The sequence below is a fragment of the Eutrigla gurnardus genome, assembly GCF_963514095.1.
Source record: "Eutrigla gurnardus genome assembly, chromosome: 13".
Lineage (NCBI taxonomy): Eukaryota > Metazoa > Chordata > Actinopteri > Perciformes > Triglidae > Eutrigla > Eutrigla gurnardus.
The window spans coordinates 6,002,228-6,020,262 of NC_139936.1; the positions used below are offsets into that span (position 1 = coordinate 6,002,228).

The window sequence follows — 18,035 nt, forward strand, 5'->3', positions numbered from 1 at the left end:
AAGCATTGTCATGTAATATGATACAGAACTATAGAATATGCACTTCCTCCATTAATTGCACAGTATAGCGGGGGCCTCTAACCCCCCTGCAGCTCATCTTGCATCTCTCTCCAGCACGCCTCCAGGAGCATGTTGTCCTTGTTGTGCTGCCGCTGCTGCATGGGGCCTCTGGTGATAAATTATGGATGCAACGCAAAAGCTGTAAAATTTGTTGTATCTTCCATTATCTTCATGTTAAAGGCCACAAAAGCTCTTCAGTGAAGTCAGCCATTAAGAAATGACAGGTATTGCTATCAGGCTTCTTTATAGCCTATTACCTGCAATGACAGCAGCTGCTGCTGCACCACTGTACGGCCTATCACATTATTTGCAGCTAAAGTCAGCTACTGTGTCATTTCGCCTCATTTTCTTGACAGTGCTATCATAAATCCATTGGGCTGCAGGGGAAACTGTCGACTACCTCGATTATCTTCATAGCCTGAATGAATTCTGAAATGTATGTAACAGGCAATGACTGTTATGGATCAGGAGCCAGGGCCATATTCCCCGCTAACTCTGTCTCGCTCCCCCCTTGTCTCTCTCTCTCAGGTGATGTGCCGATCGAGGGCTCGAGGGCTCTGATATTCACATAAAACTGAGTAAAGTAGGTGAACTTTGAAGCACACGGTGACAGCTCATGAGAGGTGACGTCAGCTCCATTTCCTTAAGATGCCGTCCGGCTGATTTGTGCCGCCGTCTTTTTATTTTATTTTACGGAATAAGAATATTTCTAGCATAAAAGGTGAAGAGTCAACGATGTGATCTACTACTTGTATGTTGGATCATTTTAAAAGAAAGAGGAGTAACTGCGACAGGGGGGCATGCGGACCACGAGACATGGCGGCCTTTTTTAAAAAAAGAACATTTGACTCATTATCACTGTAATGTTAATGCGTCTATTGGATGTTGTGTATCAAAGCAGGGCTGTACCTGTCAGCGCAAGATTGTGGTTTGCCCCACAGGTGACCTTCGACACGCGGCCGACACACTCAACAAAGCGAGGGACGACCGCGTTTTCATCACAACCGCTGCCAATTTGTCCATAATCGTTGTGCCTGCGGGGAGAGGAGTATAAACACATTATTACAATCATAATTAATTACCTGCGTGCATCATCTTCATTCTCTTTTTTTCATCACATATTAAACGATACGCAACGCCATTTTCAAAGTAAAAACATTGCACACCTTTCAATTTCTATAGGGGGGAGGAAAAAAAATAAAATAATCAAATCAATTAAGCTATTGCAGTGAGCGGCTTCCAATGGGGACTGTGGAACATATGCGTTTCCTCCCATTGCTACGAAATCCTCTCTGTGACAATAACGAGACACAGCCCTATCAGAAGTGAAACACCTCGCTAACTAATTAGACTCTCAGGCTGCAGTCTGACAAAATAAAAAAGAGGAGAGTGCTTGAAGGAAGACTCGCTCTCCCGCAATTTGCATCTGCCACTTTTTACTGCATCTGTTCCAAGTGCCATTCAACGTCCTCTTCCTCCTTTTGTTGGGAAGTGTTGCGCCCCAACTATTTAAGCTCACCTCCTACCTACCCAGAGCTTTGTTCCTGCTCCTCTGCAGACCAGTAATGAGCCAACCGCCACAAAACTGCTAGGAAATTAATGACTCATTACGGATGGGGCCTAGACCGCTCCGCAGCCTCTCCTCCTCCCCCCCTACATGCCCGCATGTAATCCTCTCTCTCTCCCCCTCTTTCTCTCTATTACTCTCATCCCTTCAGCCCATACAGAAAGACCCCAACACCTCCCTATCAATTAGAGCCTATTACAGGGCTCCCATGCTAGCAGGGCAAAGAAAGAAGGCCTTCACAGCTCAAGAGTGTGTGCAGCAGAGATTGGGCGAGTTGAATGAGGAGCCTTTAGGTGCTCCTTTCACACCTTGCCCTTATCCATTATGCCAGTCTGTAGAGCCCCCTAGGAGAAACGTGCAGCCCCAAATAGACTTGGGGATGAAAATAAGTCAAGGGAGGGATTCTTGGTCACACCTTTTTTTTTTTTTTTTTTCCTCCCCTTCTTCCTTCTACTCCGGCGTCAAATTATATCATAACTAGTCCTTAAGCAAAGCAACATGGTCACCGTGCTCCTCCTTTTAGAATGGAGTGTGAGAAAAAAAGATGGCGAGATCTGAATGGTATGTATTAATCATGCCATCTGTGTCTGCGTTCAAGGAAGGACGGGTTGAGACAGATGTTAACAAGATAAAGCAAATGGTGGACAAGCACCTACACATGAAAATTCATGTGGTTATTGATTTCTTTTAGTTTCACTCGGTTTTACCCTCCATTTCACTCCCGAGGCAATACCGACTTATTCATGGGACTGTTGGTCTTTGTTCAAGGCTACAACAAAAAAACACTGTTCTACATTGCCAGCATTTTAGAATACCTCCCCCCTGATAGGGTATGTATCAGCTTCTCATTCAAGCATGCTATCTATGCTCATTGGCTTTTGAAGCTATGGTGCATTTCAAGGCAATCCCTCCGAGAGTGAATGGGTGAGATCACATGGGTTTGAGGTGGTTTAGAATGACAAATCCTGCTGAAAGTGTCATTTCCAGTTGGAGACATCAATCGGGTGTGTGAAACAGGGGGCCCCGGGAGACGACCGATAGCCTGGGAGATTCCCGACAAGAGCAAAAGGGCCCGGGGATCAGCTCATTCTCACCTGGATAAGACAGGAATTTCACAAAGCGCTTCAAATACACGGAGCAAAGTGCGAAAAGGAGAAGGAGCAGCAGAAACATGAAGACAACTTAGGAAAGAAATGCAGGGAGAATATATCTTTTATATCACCTTTACGATGTATATCCTTATATTACAGTTGAAACTAATTTACTAAACAAATAACACAAAATCCAGCAATACAAAAGCAAAATCATGTTGGAAAAGTTGAAACTGCTCGTCCTTTTTGACTTTGATACTCTTGTATATGGTAAATGTTTCGCATGTAAAAATAAAATACACTAAACAGGAGTTGATCAATGGGCTCCATCTGTGGAGGATTGTCAAACCTCGTAAGTATAGTTAATAGGGAGATATTAAAACACTGACATAAACAGATTAAACATCAGAATTATTTGCAGCGTTATTTTCTGGCCAAACATTTTTGGTAACTGTAAAACGGTGTACATAGGCAGTGGTATTAACCCTAATATAAAGCCTCCATTAGCTAAAGAGAGAGCAAAATGGCCGATAATTATTGTGCCAGCTCATTAGACTTGTTTTGACACTAAAACCACTTAAATTACTACACAGCCGCACGCACAAGCGCAGATGCACACACACACATGCAGATGTTGGGCGTTTATTCCCGTCATAATGAGGCAGATACTGTACAGGTTGGGTTTTACTTGTTTAGATGAAAAACGAAACACTTTAACCTACGTTTAATAGGGTCTCCCCATTACAGGAGCAATTTATAAACGCGTCTTTGGATGGTAAATTTCATGAATTGCTGCCTCCTACAAAAACAAGTGCAAATGATTGCTATGCGAGTCACAGTAGACCGTAGCACTAGTTAAAGGCACACGGTTACGTATGTTATTTTTACTCGCCGAGGGCAGAATGCAGCCAACTTAGCAGAAAAACACTCAAGTCGTAAAAAGATCCGAGTATAAAAGAAATGCTAATACAGCACGGCACTGTTGACTCTATTGATTCCATGAAAATGTTACCAAGGAAATAAACACAAAAGGAAGGCAATCTCCTCTGTACCTGTTATACATCTTGGCTAATAATGATACAGACTCCTAAGGAATAAAATCCTTGGGGCTGGCCATGAAAGTTTAAGATTCAATGCGGTAAAATACAATGTGCTGTAAAATATTAATGTGTGTGGTAAAATTATGCTGGTGGTAATATTTTAGATTGCTGCTGTCTGTAAAACAGGCATATCTGTATTTATTTACAAGCAGGGGTAGTGGATGGGGGGCTTTGTTTGAAGCCACGTTTATGAATATCGACTCAGGCTCCAAGGTAAGTGGCTATAAATCTGTGAGAGGATCTTTGTAAAGTTCCCTTGGAGGACATAACTTCAGGTCTAACCGCCTCCTTCCTGCACTTGACTTTTAAACATTTAGACGTAAGCCCGGCCAACTGCATTTAGAGCAGCTTCTAAATTATGAAGGGTTCAATTTTGAGAGTCCAAGTGTTAACCAATCAAAGTTGATAAATTGTGGCAATAGATTTCTCCAGGATAGAAACAGAGGCGTGTTTGGCCCTTGATCTACGCTGTTTATGAGTTTAGGGAATACTGAAATGGATCTTTGCACAACCTGCTATGTTCCAGATGTTGACTCGGATGAACTCAGCGGAAGATGCCCTTAAACCCTGGAGACCCACAACATACACCCACACGCCTCTCAATGTGCTTGAACACCACATACTATGCTAAACTATTCCGTTTTTCTTGCTGTGCATACAGCAAATAACTTCCCAGCTCCGTTGCTCGTCTCTTTGGGCGAGCTGATGAAAGGTGTGAACTACTTGAAGCCGAGATCGTGACCCGTGCTAATGAGGGAAACATTACTTATATGATTAAAAGATCGCGTATCACGTAGCTCACATCACCTTAGGCTATCGAGACCAGCTGTACGAGATCTCCGGGTCCACATCGGGCGAACCGTAGCCGGTGACTCATTCACACTTCATCCTTCTGTGCCATATCTTCGACATGTTTATCTATTTATTTTTAGTCCCGTGGTTCTGAGGTTCAGATCACGGAGGGTGATTGCATTAGTAATGGTGCTGCAGTGGGCTGACCCGGAGATGATGGGCACAGAGGTCCGTATCCTCCAGCTATGATGATCGCATAAGGAGCCTGGATTAAGAGGACTGATTTCTTTCCTGGTTGAGTTCAAAGGGCTCAATCAAAGTGTTTCACTGCTGAACTTTTGCTCCCCACTGTAAATGCATAATTAACTGACAAGTGGTTTTAAGGTTGAGCCCCGCAAAAATAGTGGGTTTGTTTTTTTTTTCTTCCCTTTTCTGCCCGGTGATGAACGCAGCTGATGTCACCGCGCCGTAATAAATGGCTGGAAAGCTGCATTGATCCAACCATCTAATTCCAAGAAAATAGCTTCCTCCTGAGCTAAATTGGATAAAATTGACAAGCTCCCATTAAAGCCCCATACCTCTCCTGCTCTCTCCTCTCCTTTCTCCCCCCTCATTTCTTCCCTTTTTACATTTCTTTCTCCCCAGTGCGCCTCCTGCTTTCTCGGGGGCCAGAACGATCTCGCTCTCGCCCATTCTGTCCGTGACGCCAGCTGACACAAGGTATCGGTTCACACCCCGAACACACAGACAGAGGTGCTAAACAAGGACTTCAGGACATGTCACAGCGCACTTAAAGGGATCCAGAAGGAGTTCAGACACGGCAGGATGAGCCACGCTTGTTCACAAACACATACTGTGTACTGTACACAATCAATCCTGCTTTTGTCTTGGCTTAAGAAAAATGGGATATTCATTGATTATATGGTAAGAACTATCAACACTATAATAATACCTCCTTTTCCTTACATTTATGTGGCCTAATTTATATCTGAGTTTTGTATTTAAAATGTACAAGCCTCTCTTTTCCCAAATAAAGTAAATAACCTATTTTTCTCTGAGAGACCATGAATGTTTGCAGTTATAATGTGCTTCTGAGATCTAATGCAATTAGACTGTGTTTAGTGCTTAATCAGCCTTGATTACCTGTTGAATGTTTTAAACAGACAGCCTCCTGCCGCTCAGAGACATGCAGGTTGGGCCGGACTCATTAAAAATGACGTAGACATTCGAGAAAGAAACTAAATAAAATATACGATTATGAAATTGAGAACGTGTTTTTATATTATCACTTATATTTATTATATATATATTTAGATATTATACAATATGTTGCAAACAGAAGCTCTAAAAAGAAATACTTTATGTATTTAATATGTTGTTGATTCTCTGACTGTCTGTTTAAATGTCTTATCTGGTGTGACAAGCAGTGGGAGGCATGCATAGTTTTTGTATTACAGATTTAAACCACACAACAGCCATTTCTTTTCATACAAACACATTGATGAACCCACATGACTGTAGTGGCTCTCTACACACAAGGGCCCATGGGTAGATTCTCAGGTAGCAATCCAAATCTGTGACAATTTCAGGGATAATTGTATATCTCAAGTGTTTGTCCCATCTATATCTGCTTAAAAAGTGGTCCACGTCCCCCGAAGTTAGTGCCATCACACAGCGTATGATTTGTTTCCCCCCTCCTCTCACTTCCTGTTTTGTGAGTGAAAATCGTGTGGAGCCCACACCACTTTAAGCCAGTATTTACAGTTACGATCTGGCTGTTGTTTTCCAAGGAGCGGAGCTGTGCTTTGCCTTTTATTTTTTTTAAATTCATTTAGCTGTAAGGCAGAGTGTGATAAGACAGAACGAAGACTTCCCTCATAACGAGGCACATGCCAAGTCTGACATAATCCAATCTGGTCCATTTTCATCAGCTTTTGTCTTGTGTTTTTTGCTTCTCTTTTGGACTTTCCTTTGGTTCCAACGATGGCTCAAAAACCTGAAATGACACAATTCGGTCGCACTTGTATGGCGGTGAGGCTGCAATCCAAACGGCTTTTCTGCAGTGAAATCCTTGAAGACCCACACACATTTAAATCTGGCCCTGGGGGCAACAGGCTCTAAACCACTGAGATAAAAAAACATCCAGGCCAAAAGCAAAAATATATATTTTAAGGGAGGGCTTACCATGGCAACAAAAAGGCATGTCAAACTTGTGGAAAGGAGGCATTCTGACTGAGGAGTAAACACAGACCAGTGTGCCCGTAGGAGAGCCTAGGAAAAGCTCTCCGCATATTAAAGGGCCCAGCCTCACACATGTATACAGCAAGAAGAGAGACAATGGCGGTAATAACAGGCGAGGCGTCAGGGAGCGGAAAAGACGGTTAAACGGTCATTTACGGGAAGAAACGCAACAGGGCCTAATAGAGGCTGTGCCATCGGCTGGATCTCGCAGAAGGAGACAAACAGCGTCCTCGTAAGTGTGTTATTGGACCTTAACAAGAAACATTTCATCCGGTCCACTGGTCTGCAGTGAGTCAAAACATTAAGCATTTACTAAGGAAGCTTATTTATTACATCGACACCTGGTTTCCACGGGGACTCCAGATGTTTCTGCGTAACGTCAGGTAACGGATACGGCATCGTACCAAAATATTTAGCCGAATACGAGGAGGAAGTCAGAATTCATAACAGCAACTGTCGGGGGATAAATGGAGGGAAAAAGTGACCACTAACATGCGTGATGGAACAGCACCACAGACAAACTGGGTATTTTGTAAAAACTGTCCACATGTGTCTACATAAAGGAACACTCCCCTTCACCTCAAATTAACGACAGGGTGGAGAAACCCGGCGCCCCGCTGCTCCGTGGCGTGCTGTGTCACCTTCATGGCAAGCCGGCAATACGCCACGAGGATGTATCCAATCCTCGGTAATATATGACGACAGCAAAATAAATTTGGCAGAGAAGTGAAGGAAGAAAGAAAGAAAGAAAGAAAGAAAGAAAGAAAGAAAGAAAGAAAGAAAGAAAGAAAGAAAGAAAGAAAGAAAGAAAGAAAGAGTCTGATTCCCAGAAATAAAAAAAACAACTCGCTATATTCTCCTTTTCTATTCACGCTCGTGCCATGAATGCTTACGTTTCCAGTGTAAACACAATCATTGCTCGGAGAGAATGATGAAAAGCCGTTACTCTTATTATAGGAGAAAATAACAAGCTCTCATGAAGGGATTGATTGTTTTCAAATCGTAGATCTTTGTAAGAGGAGTGTAAAGTAGAGCTAAGTCTCCATTATACGACGCTGCTGCTACATTGCTTTTGATTTTCTGTCAACATCCCTCTTACCAACCCAGGCACTGTATTTACTAAATGCATCGGGGCCAAGAAATGGATTGAATATATTGTTCGTATTCTGCAATCCAAATTGTGTCAACCGGTTGGAGGTATTGCGGCTCTTTTATTCCGCGTGTCTCACTCTGCCAATGTTTATAGATACCGTAGGACTCTCCTGAATAGTCGACTGCACAATATGGGTGTAGTTACTGTTACAAAAACCCGACATAAATTAACCGTGAACCAAGCGAGCAGGCAACTCACTACTGCAAAGCTCTTTCTCTCTCCGATGCGAGGATTATGCACAGAAGGAGTCCTGAAAGTGGAAACTGATCCACACACAAACCAACGCCTGTTTAATAAAGATGTTGTTGTTTTTTGTTCTGTATTGTAAGTCTTGTGTTTTTACACCCAAACGGTGTTTTTATGATGGTAATGATTATTGAATGTTGTTCAGCACGTAAAACATGCCTTTGAAAAAGGAAGACAAGCACGGTGCATCATCTTAATGTTTATAATCAAATTTAAGGTGCCAGTATATTTTAATGCGTTGTTCCGGGGGTTTTTTCTTGATAGCGTTCCGTGAATTTACAAGAATGTAACAATTCAGTATCCGAACACGATGCCAACATCGCAATGTAGGTGAGGATTAAAGCAGCGGTGTCCTAAACTTCCACCAAACACTTCAACAACCTAAACACACGTGCACAAACACACAGTACATACAGATAACTTGCATCCTTCTCTCGTTGCCGTATATACCTTTGGTGGCTAAGTTGCCCTACCCCACTGTCTATTATAAGTCACTCATCGGCACTCTTCCCCTTCTCCCTCGGAGTCACGGCCCCTCTGTCCCCTCTAAGTACCCCAATAAATTCAAATGTAATGCTCCTAAATGAGATCACTTACATGTGCCATTTCTCTTCAACCATATTTATCATCTAACACTTTGGCCTTCATTAACAAATGGCACTCAAGGGTGTGGTAGTGGTTGGTGATTCCTCATCCCTGCCACAGCAGAGAGAGGGAGGGAGAGGGAGGGAGGGAGAGATTGAACTAGGTGGGGGTTAACACTTCACTTTGTGACGTAAGTCTGGGTACAAAGTCGCTAAGTGTTTCATGAGGTCAACGCAATGACTGGCCAGCAGATCCACACAGATACAGTAAGCAGCATGAACAAAGGCAAGGCCGCACCAAAACATTTTTCGGTGACATTTAGCGTCTCGACGTTGAAATTATGTCGTCGGCACAAGTTGAATATAGCTTGTAAACATAGATGTGGCCACCCAGGATGCCAAAGATGACTCACTCTATTCACCAAAACAGTACAGAATCATACTTCAACACACACACACACACACACACACACACACACACTCCTTCACAACGCTATCAAACAGTAAATGTAAAATCCCGAGGCCACCCACCGTCCAATGAGCATCAACCAACTCGTCTGGCATTTACAGCGATGGATTTAATTGGCCGTGGTCCCCGGCATGGTGTGAGGCGGCGGGGTGCATTTGCATGGGACTACGCCTGTAATATTATATATTGTTCATCACTTAAGGTTAAGCCCACCTTTTGTTTAATTTATAGCCCAACTATTCTTCCAGCGCTGGCACTCTCCCCCTCATATGCATTGGCAAAGAAGTTTCAGTTTAGCTATTAATTATCACGACAATGGAAAGATGCACAAAGCAAGGGTAACCCCTTTTTTATTTCCTTTAATAAACATTTTAAAACAGCTTCATTACAATAATGTATTTTGATTAACGATGTTTACCACAGTGCTGGTAGTGAAAATTGCATTGCCATAAATTAAACCAATAAAAGTTAGTTGATGAATTATTGCCTAAATGTAAAATGTTACAGTCTAATTCATTCACAGCGGCTCCACTCATACAGTATCTACATATTCATAGAATAATAAACATAATTAATTAATTTGATTTACCTTTAACTTAACTGAAAACATTTTGTTTTCCTTCATTTTCTAATATTCATTGTTTCAATTATGAATAAACACAAACATGGAGGAGTAAGAATGTAGTGTTCATGTTACTCTCCAATATTACATTATGCAGTTATTGATTTCAGAACATCTCGAGGAAAGTTTTAATGATATGCTTTATGTGCAGACACACCACACACATTCTCAAGACCTCAATTTATAGCATGTATACACCTAATTTATGTATGTAATACATGAATGCATGTTATATATAGACACATACATATGGTATATATGCATGCATTTATTTAAAAATACTGTTAATTAAACTTTTTTATATTTTATTTTGATAATTTCAGTGTATGTTTGTACTCCTCTTTAAAAAGCAACAGATTCTAACTATAGGATGGTATAAAATAATTAACCTTTATTCATATTTTGCATTAAAATGTATTCAAACCAGATTTGTATTTAGATATTTAGCATACTGATGTACTTCTTAAAAGCGGATGATTATAAGAATTATAAGATTATGAGTTGATTATAGAAAACTACATTTCAGAATGATATAATTTGGAATAAACCATACTTGCATAAATTAGGATAGATGTAAAATAAATACTAACATAGTGACTGAATTAAACAGACATAATGTCATTTCACATGCAGAAATACATTTTTACTCCTGACTCTAACTTCTGTTTTTTATATATATAAATATATATATATATATATATATGAATAACATTAAAAGAACATAAACACATTTTTATCATAGCCACTTTCAGTTCTTCTCTGATGAATACTTGTTCATGCTGATTTCAAACAATGCATTGGGAGTCTCTTGTATTTAACAGAGCAAAAGGCTGTGTACCCTCAAGGTACATTTACTATCTCTCTCAAAAAATAAAAAAAAAAGCAAAAAAAAAAAAGAGAGAAGGGGAAGCTTTGTGGGGCAAGTCTAACATTTTAACATCTCTGCGTTTCATCTAAATCACTGACAACAAAATAGCCTCGAGCATGATTCTCTCTCTCTCGCTCCCTCAAAGTTAACTATGACATCTGGCATGGGCTCTGAACACCATGACAACAGACACCAGACTACAGACACCACGGCAGCATACAACTGTAGAGCAAGAAAAGAGACAGTGAGGAAGAGAGGAGGGGGGGGCACAGCTTGTTAATGGGGGAGAATGCAATGTAAAGAGATCAGTAATTACCATTATTTAAACAACTCCCAATAACAAGTGGATTATGTAGAGCCGAGCTATTGTGAAGACAAGCGTCGCTGTAAATGTTTCTGATGCAAATCCTTTTTTTTTAAGTTTGAAAATCTAGGAACCATTGTCTGGACGAGGAACATATGCTGCTGGTACAGTAAAATACATCATTTGGGCTAAGCTAATAACCGAGGACACACACTTGTTTTACAGTGAATATTTGAATGCATTATTCATTTGAGCATAAAGGATCCAGAGGAGATGGTACATGAGCCCCTCTGTGTGCCCCGGGGCTATTGTCATGGCGGGCATAATAGGAGGGGATTGTAGTGCAAATGTTATCATCTGTATATCCTAATGCTGAAATTTAGGATGGGACTGCGAATCATGACGAGACGTCTGAGACGGGAGCGGTGACAGAGGGAGAGAAGGGAGAGTGAAGGCAGGAACACTGAGGCAGGTAATACTCTGGACACTGCCACTCACTTTCCCAATCAGGCAGAAATTATAATTTTAATAGACATTCAATTAGATTCATTATTCCACATTTCTTCCTTGTGTCGGTCAAGACCCCTCTCCATTTAGATTTATCTCTGGAACACATTTCTGTTCGGGCAAAACGATGGATTGACAACGCAAGGGGGAAAAAAGAGTGAAGTGAAATTCTGCTTGATGTCACTGACGGCTTAGCATGTAATTACTGTCACACGTGCACAATGGCGGTACTTAGAGAAGTGCAAGGAGAAAAATCAATTTAGTCTTCAGGACCGCAACTTAAGTATAAGTACATAACTTTATTTGAAAGAGTGAGAGTGGAGGTCGTTTAAGTGGGAATGCATATGGATGTATTTGGTGTTTTGGAGGTCCTTTCTCTCTGCCTCTTAAAAAGACCTGGGATGGATTGTCCAGCACCACCCTCTTGTGGAAGCTAAGTAAAATGCAGCCTCCGTTCCCAGCACTGCAGCCTCTCTCTCTCTCTCTCCCTGCTCCTCTCTGCATCCTGCTGCACCACTCCTCCTCCGGCTACATCTTCCTGTCGGAGACGCCCAGCCACTTCCCCCCCCCCCTGTCTCTTACGTTGCGCCTCCGTCTGTGTTTCACGCTCGGGCCTTCCGCGATCTCGGTGACCTCTTAGTCAAATATTTAGATGGTCGATTTCAACCCCTTTAAGGAACTGCCTCACAACCTCTTGCCATAAAGAAATCGATGGGATGAGTTCAAAATGCCAGTGGAAATGTTCAAACATAAACAGGTTCATTGGGAGGCTATTGGGAGGAGGGTTGGCAGAGGTAGTATTGGTGGAAGGAGGTGTGTGTGTGTGTGTGTGTGTGTGTGTGTGTGTGTGTGTGTGTGTGTGTGTGTGTGTGTGTGTGGAGGGGGGGCATAAAGCAGCTATGCATATGCATACGGGTAGAGAGGGATTACACAGAGGGATGAGATACCGAGAGGGTTTAAAAATGCTCGGGACACAGTGGGGAAGGCGGGGCATTTCTGTTTACCAATGAAGGAGAGGAGAGGAACGTATTTGGTACATCATAGCGAAAATGGTCTTCGCCTCTTGTGCTAAACAGAGTGACCTCTAGTCGAGGCCTTGGGGGGAAGAGGGTGTGGAGGGGGTAGAGTAGTTAGAGCAGCATACTCTCGCTGTTCCCTTCAGGGAGCGACACTGCACCAAATAGCATGGACAAACCAGGGCATTAATATCCTCACACTAACCCCCTGACAATACCCCATTATGTATGTACGCCTCTGTGCATTACACACCTTGAACTAGAAACAATCGCGCCCTTTTTCTTTCTCTCCCCTTAGCACTTGAACCGCAGCCAGGAAATGCAGAGAGCACATTTTATTATATATTTTTATATTTCATAGGCAAAAAAAAAGGGGGTGTGCAGACACACACACACACACACACACACACACACACACAGGAACACACCGCTGAACACCTTCACTGTGTTCTTTACATAATCAGTTACCTTGTGACACCTACCTTTGCTGCAAATGACTGTTTGCCTTTTATTCGGCTCTGTGTTTTCTCTCTATCTCTCCCTTCCAGCCATGTGTATCATCTATAATTACAATTCACACTGATTCCAACCCGCCATGCTAAAACCCAGCCTACAGTATGAAATAAGAAAGCAGCTTGTAAGGTGCAAAGGGGGGAACATGACAACCAAGACACAAGGGAGGGAGAGAGGGGGGTAAAGGAGAGGGAAAAAAAATCCAAACACAAGTTGTGGCCGTGGGGTAACAGCATCAGCACAGTATTATGATATTTCTAAATGGGGAGCATGTCTGGTGACACGGGTCCCTGTCCAGATATCGATTGCTCCTGTGGCTGCAACACTAACAGCAGTGGAGAGCCATTGAACTTTAAAGCAAATAGTCCTTCTCCCCCGCTCAGCGTCCTCTCACGGCCGATCAATACAGGTCAGCCCGGCACGGCTAACACCTCTATCTGGAATAATGGCCTTCCTCCTATAGTTACTGACCAGCAAGAGATGCAGACGGGCTTGGAAACCAGCTGGATGAGCTTCAAACGTCCACATTACCTTTGGTTTTAAACAATAATAATTCAGTTAAAACAGTATTGACCGGCTGATGTGCTTATTACTTCATACATATCTATAAATGTTGAAATTCAAGTAACAATAATCTTTGTACGATACAGAATAAAAGCAATCACTGAAAACTATGCTATTTCATGAGCAGCTCCGACAGCAGTAAAACTACCAGTGCTTGGACCCCCCCACCACCCCCCCACCACATTGTCCTTTAAAAGTCTTCCATTTACTTCCATGCTTAATAGGTGGAGGTGGGCAGGGCATCTGTTTGATCCCCATTAGCCCTGTATTAGCCACTGTGACCCTAATGTTCCCCACTCCATTACTCTGCTGCATGGAGAGAAATGGACATGATGGCCCTGAGAAGAGAGGAAGGCTGAAGGGGTTCAGCATGGCTGGGCAGAGCTCAAGTGTGAACGGGGGAGAAACGCCCATCACCCATTCTGGATCACGGAGGAACCTCGCGGGACCCCCGAAGGGTTACACCCTGTATTCACCTCGGCCCTGTCCGACTTCTCACAAAACATGGTACGAACTGCCCTCATCGTGTACGACACATGTTATCATAATAGAGCCATCGCTGATGTGTGTGTGTGTGTGCGATTTACACTTGGCTTGCTTCACAGAGAATTGAATTCTGTCAGCAAATAAGTACTGTGGATCCTGCAGTGGTTCGCAATAAGCAAAACAAGGGTCTTATAAGTACAGTTTTTTTTTTTTTATAATACCGTTTTTATGAGCGAGACAATACCAAAGAAAATCCATTATTTTCTGGGTGTCACCCAATCACTGTAGTGGGATTTGTTTTTGTTTTTTTATTAAGTGCTGTTGGACCAGAAACAGACTGCGCAAAAGGTTTCTCCATCACAGTCGCTCTGTATAAGAGTATTACTGTAAAACAGGCAACTGGATAATAGCGGGGTTCAAAGCGATACGCAAAAAAAGAATGCAGTTTTTCCAGCTGAAATCATCTGATCCCTTCCATGCCTGAATCAGCTTCAGCTGTAAGCCAGATCGCTGAGGAGGAACACAAAGGGGGGAAAAAAGCGAATGAAAGAGAGAGCGCAGAAGAGAGAAAGTGAGAGAGAAGACAGAGACAGGGGGGAAAAGAGAAATTTGAGAGAATGCAACGCAGTGCAAAGTGTTTAAAGATGGCTGATGTCAGGAGTCAGAGGGAGACAGCTTTTGGCATCGGGAGTTAGGAGTGGAGCAAAAAAAAAAAAAAATGTGGACAAGGCAGAGGCCGGTCTGAACATGGAATGTGACAGAAGCCTCAAATATGGCGCTGGAACTCAAAAAATATCTTGGCTCGTGGATTTCTGCAGCATGCAAGCTACTGTGTGGGGAAGTGCTGACTGCTGACTGCGGAAATTTCACTTCTCACCGCGGATCAGAAGGAGATCCATCGTGACAAAAAGGCCCTCATTAAAGGCTCAGGCAGACTGTGACCAGGATTACAGCAAACTTGTTTGTTAGCAAGTGCATGCATCCATCGGGGGTATACGCAAGCGGCCAAAATCATTTCCAAACTTTGCAAACGCTGCATAGCACCGCGCTGTATAAAGTATGATAAACCATATTCATAGTTTCCAGAATGTCAGCAGACACAAGGCCCCACATTCCCCTCAGAGCAGAAGAAGTCAGATTGAGTGATGTGTCACCCGCAAAAATGAGGAGCATATTTGAATTTCAAAAGGATAGCTCCAAAGGTTCAGCCTCCCCAGTTCTTAATTGTGTCTTAACTGCTCTGGCCTACTTTAATGGGTAGAGGTGGGCTGGTCCTCTATCTGAACTCCATTAGCCCAGTATTAGCCATAGTGACCGTAATGGTCCCCACTTCATTACTCTGTTGCCGGGAGAGACGAGCTGATGGCCTAGAGAGGAGATGAAGGCCGGGTGGGGAGGGTGGTGGGGGTTCAGCATGGCTGGGCAGAGCTCAAGTGTGAACGGAGAAAACGCCCCTTTGCCCATTCTACAAGTCCCAAAGTCCATCTGAGACCCAAAGACGGGTACCAGCGTGCATTCAACGCGCCCCTCCCTGTCTGACACAAAAGGATCAGTAGTTATGAATAACTCCTTTGGCTCGGGACCACTCCCCTCTCACGCATCAGGGGATTTCGGGGAAACTCCAGGGGAGGGGGAAAAAAACGGCCAACGCCGACAGATAAAGCAGACGCAGACAGCGGTGCCTGAATATTTATGCATTTACATTCACATCATTCATCCAGAGAGAAAGTTTTCAAAGGGATGTGTACCTAAATACTCCAACATGTGCCTGGTACCCTACAGGTTCTGTATCTGACCCCTCCTCTCCTGTTTTTCTAGTAATTCCCAAAGTTATTAGGTCCAATTGCACTAATTGCTACGAGGAGTGGCCATAGGGCATCTGTTAAAAAAAAAAAAAAAAAAGGCTGCTTTTGACAGCGGTGAACTGTGCGTGTGTGAAGTCAGGAACAAGTGGCACTGTCCTACAGTTGAACCCAGGAACTGCTCTTACACATGTCTCACCTTTCATCCTGTGACCCCATTATTTCTCCTTCCATAGAAACATCACCAAACAGAACATGTTTGATTGCCCCGGCCCTCCGATCTCTCTCCCTCTCATAATGTTATCTTAAGAAATGTGGAAACGATTGAACCTCCATTTGATTTTGGCGGCTGAAATGACTACCACATTGGCGTCCTCTGTGAAGGTGTGTGTGTGTGTGTGTGTGTGTGTGTGTGAGGAGTTCCCCCCAGAGAGATCCCAGGGGTTATGTGATCCAGTTCCTCTCATCATGGCAAATTGACCATGTGCACTTGACGGCCAGCTGAGTAATCCCCCGACACGTCGGGTTTAACACACTGCTCGGCAATCACAGAAAGAAAAATAACTTTGGGGAAGAAAAGTCATAAATAACCTGGCAGAGAGGGAGCTTCACTCTCTACTTGCCCTCTGAACTTGGTTGAGAAAACAGTCAATAAGAGAGGAGCCACATGATTTTCACTTGAGTTATGTGGATGCAATTATTAGGAGAGCCATTGTATGCCCCCGAGTGTGATACTAACCTTGAATGCTGAAAACTGTCAATAAGAAGAAAATAAGAACTAGTTATGACTTTTGCTAATACAGGCTGCGGGGAGCATGGCAGGGGTTGTTACTGCTAAATTATCTCATGAAAGATCACATCAGAAACAGTATAATTGATGCAAATTCATAAACAGTTTATACGGAAACGAGCAAGAAGCAAAAACAGCTGTGCGATAGAAAGGTTCAATGGGGGAGCTAATGACAAAAACACACAGTACAACAACATGCATGCAACCTCTGAGAAGAAAAAAAAAAGAGAATACTTGGATTTTATTGCCTGTATAGAGAGCAGCAAATAAAAATAAAAAACTATACAAGTAGGATTAACTGTTGCTGCACCAATGTCACTTGCTAAATGAAACAAAAAGGGAGCGTGGGCGTTAAGAGAGACGCAGCGAGAGCCCATGAGAGCGTCGCGAAAATATACGGTGGAATGGAAAAGACAGAGAAGAAAGACAGACATAGCCAGGGAATGTCATTACGCATTGACGGTGTGAGCAGGAAGTGGTTTGAAGTCGGGGGGGATGTGGGCCATGTTCTTTAGAAGGGAGGATTACACTTGGCTCGTGTATGACAGCGGACTTTTCATCACGTAGCCACACTGAGCCACTGCTGGCCTACCAAATCTGTCACCAGACTCCATCAGAAGTGGCCCTCCAAATTGAAAAAGTCTGCTACCACCAGAGGACTGATAGGTAGGATGAAAACGCGTGCATATATATGTGTGTGTGTTTACCCACACATTTAACAGTGTGTGCTCAGAAGAGAGGTATAACAGCGAGGTGGGGAGGGAGAGGGTGAGAGAAGGAGGGAGGGCAGTTGAAGGGTTTAGGGGGGAAAAAATGTGGTCATCAATTGCTGGCAGCGGATCCAGGGAGAAGATTATTGGACGGTAACCCAGCGGCAGATGTCTGATGAGTGTCTATTAACCTGCTTCCTACATCTCGTACGCCGTGTCACTGATGAATTCAGACCAGGAGGCCTTGTCCCGCCCAATAGGAGGGGTCGGTAATCCCTCTCCAGGAAATAGCTGCCAGAGACCTCGCGACCTGATTGGCTGTGCCCGTGCTGCTCTGGCACGGCTAACAGGAGAGGGATGCTATTGAAGAGATATGAGTCAACCCCCGCGGCTTTTTGTCCGTTGCTTCACCGCCATCATATCCCCTCTGCTCTTTTTTTATTCCTTTTTGTTTCGCTTCTCTTTCTGTCATTTTCATGTGTTTACATCCATCCACCCTCTTAGTAGTATTATGTATACTTATGTATTAGTTGATACATCCCCAGTCCAC

General features: G+C 43.2%; 1 protein-coding gene across 1 annotated transcript in view; it reads right to left on the minus strand.

Annotated features, from left to right (window-relative positions):
* The window catches only part of LOC311023748 (serine/threonine-protein kinase Nek9-like), a 268,007-nt gene that overhangs the window by 168,984 nt on the left and 80,988 nt on the right, over positions 1-18,035 (minus strand). Inside the window, exon 5 of the mRNA XM_084025764.1 lies at positions 970-1,094. Within this exon, the coding sequence (XP_083881890.1) occupies positions 970-1,094 (125 nt within the window). The remainder of the gene's footprint in view (positions 1-969; positions 1,095-18,035) is intronic.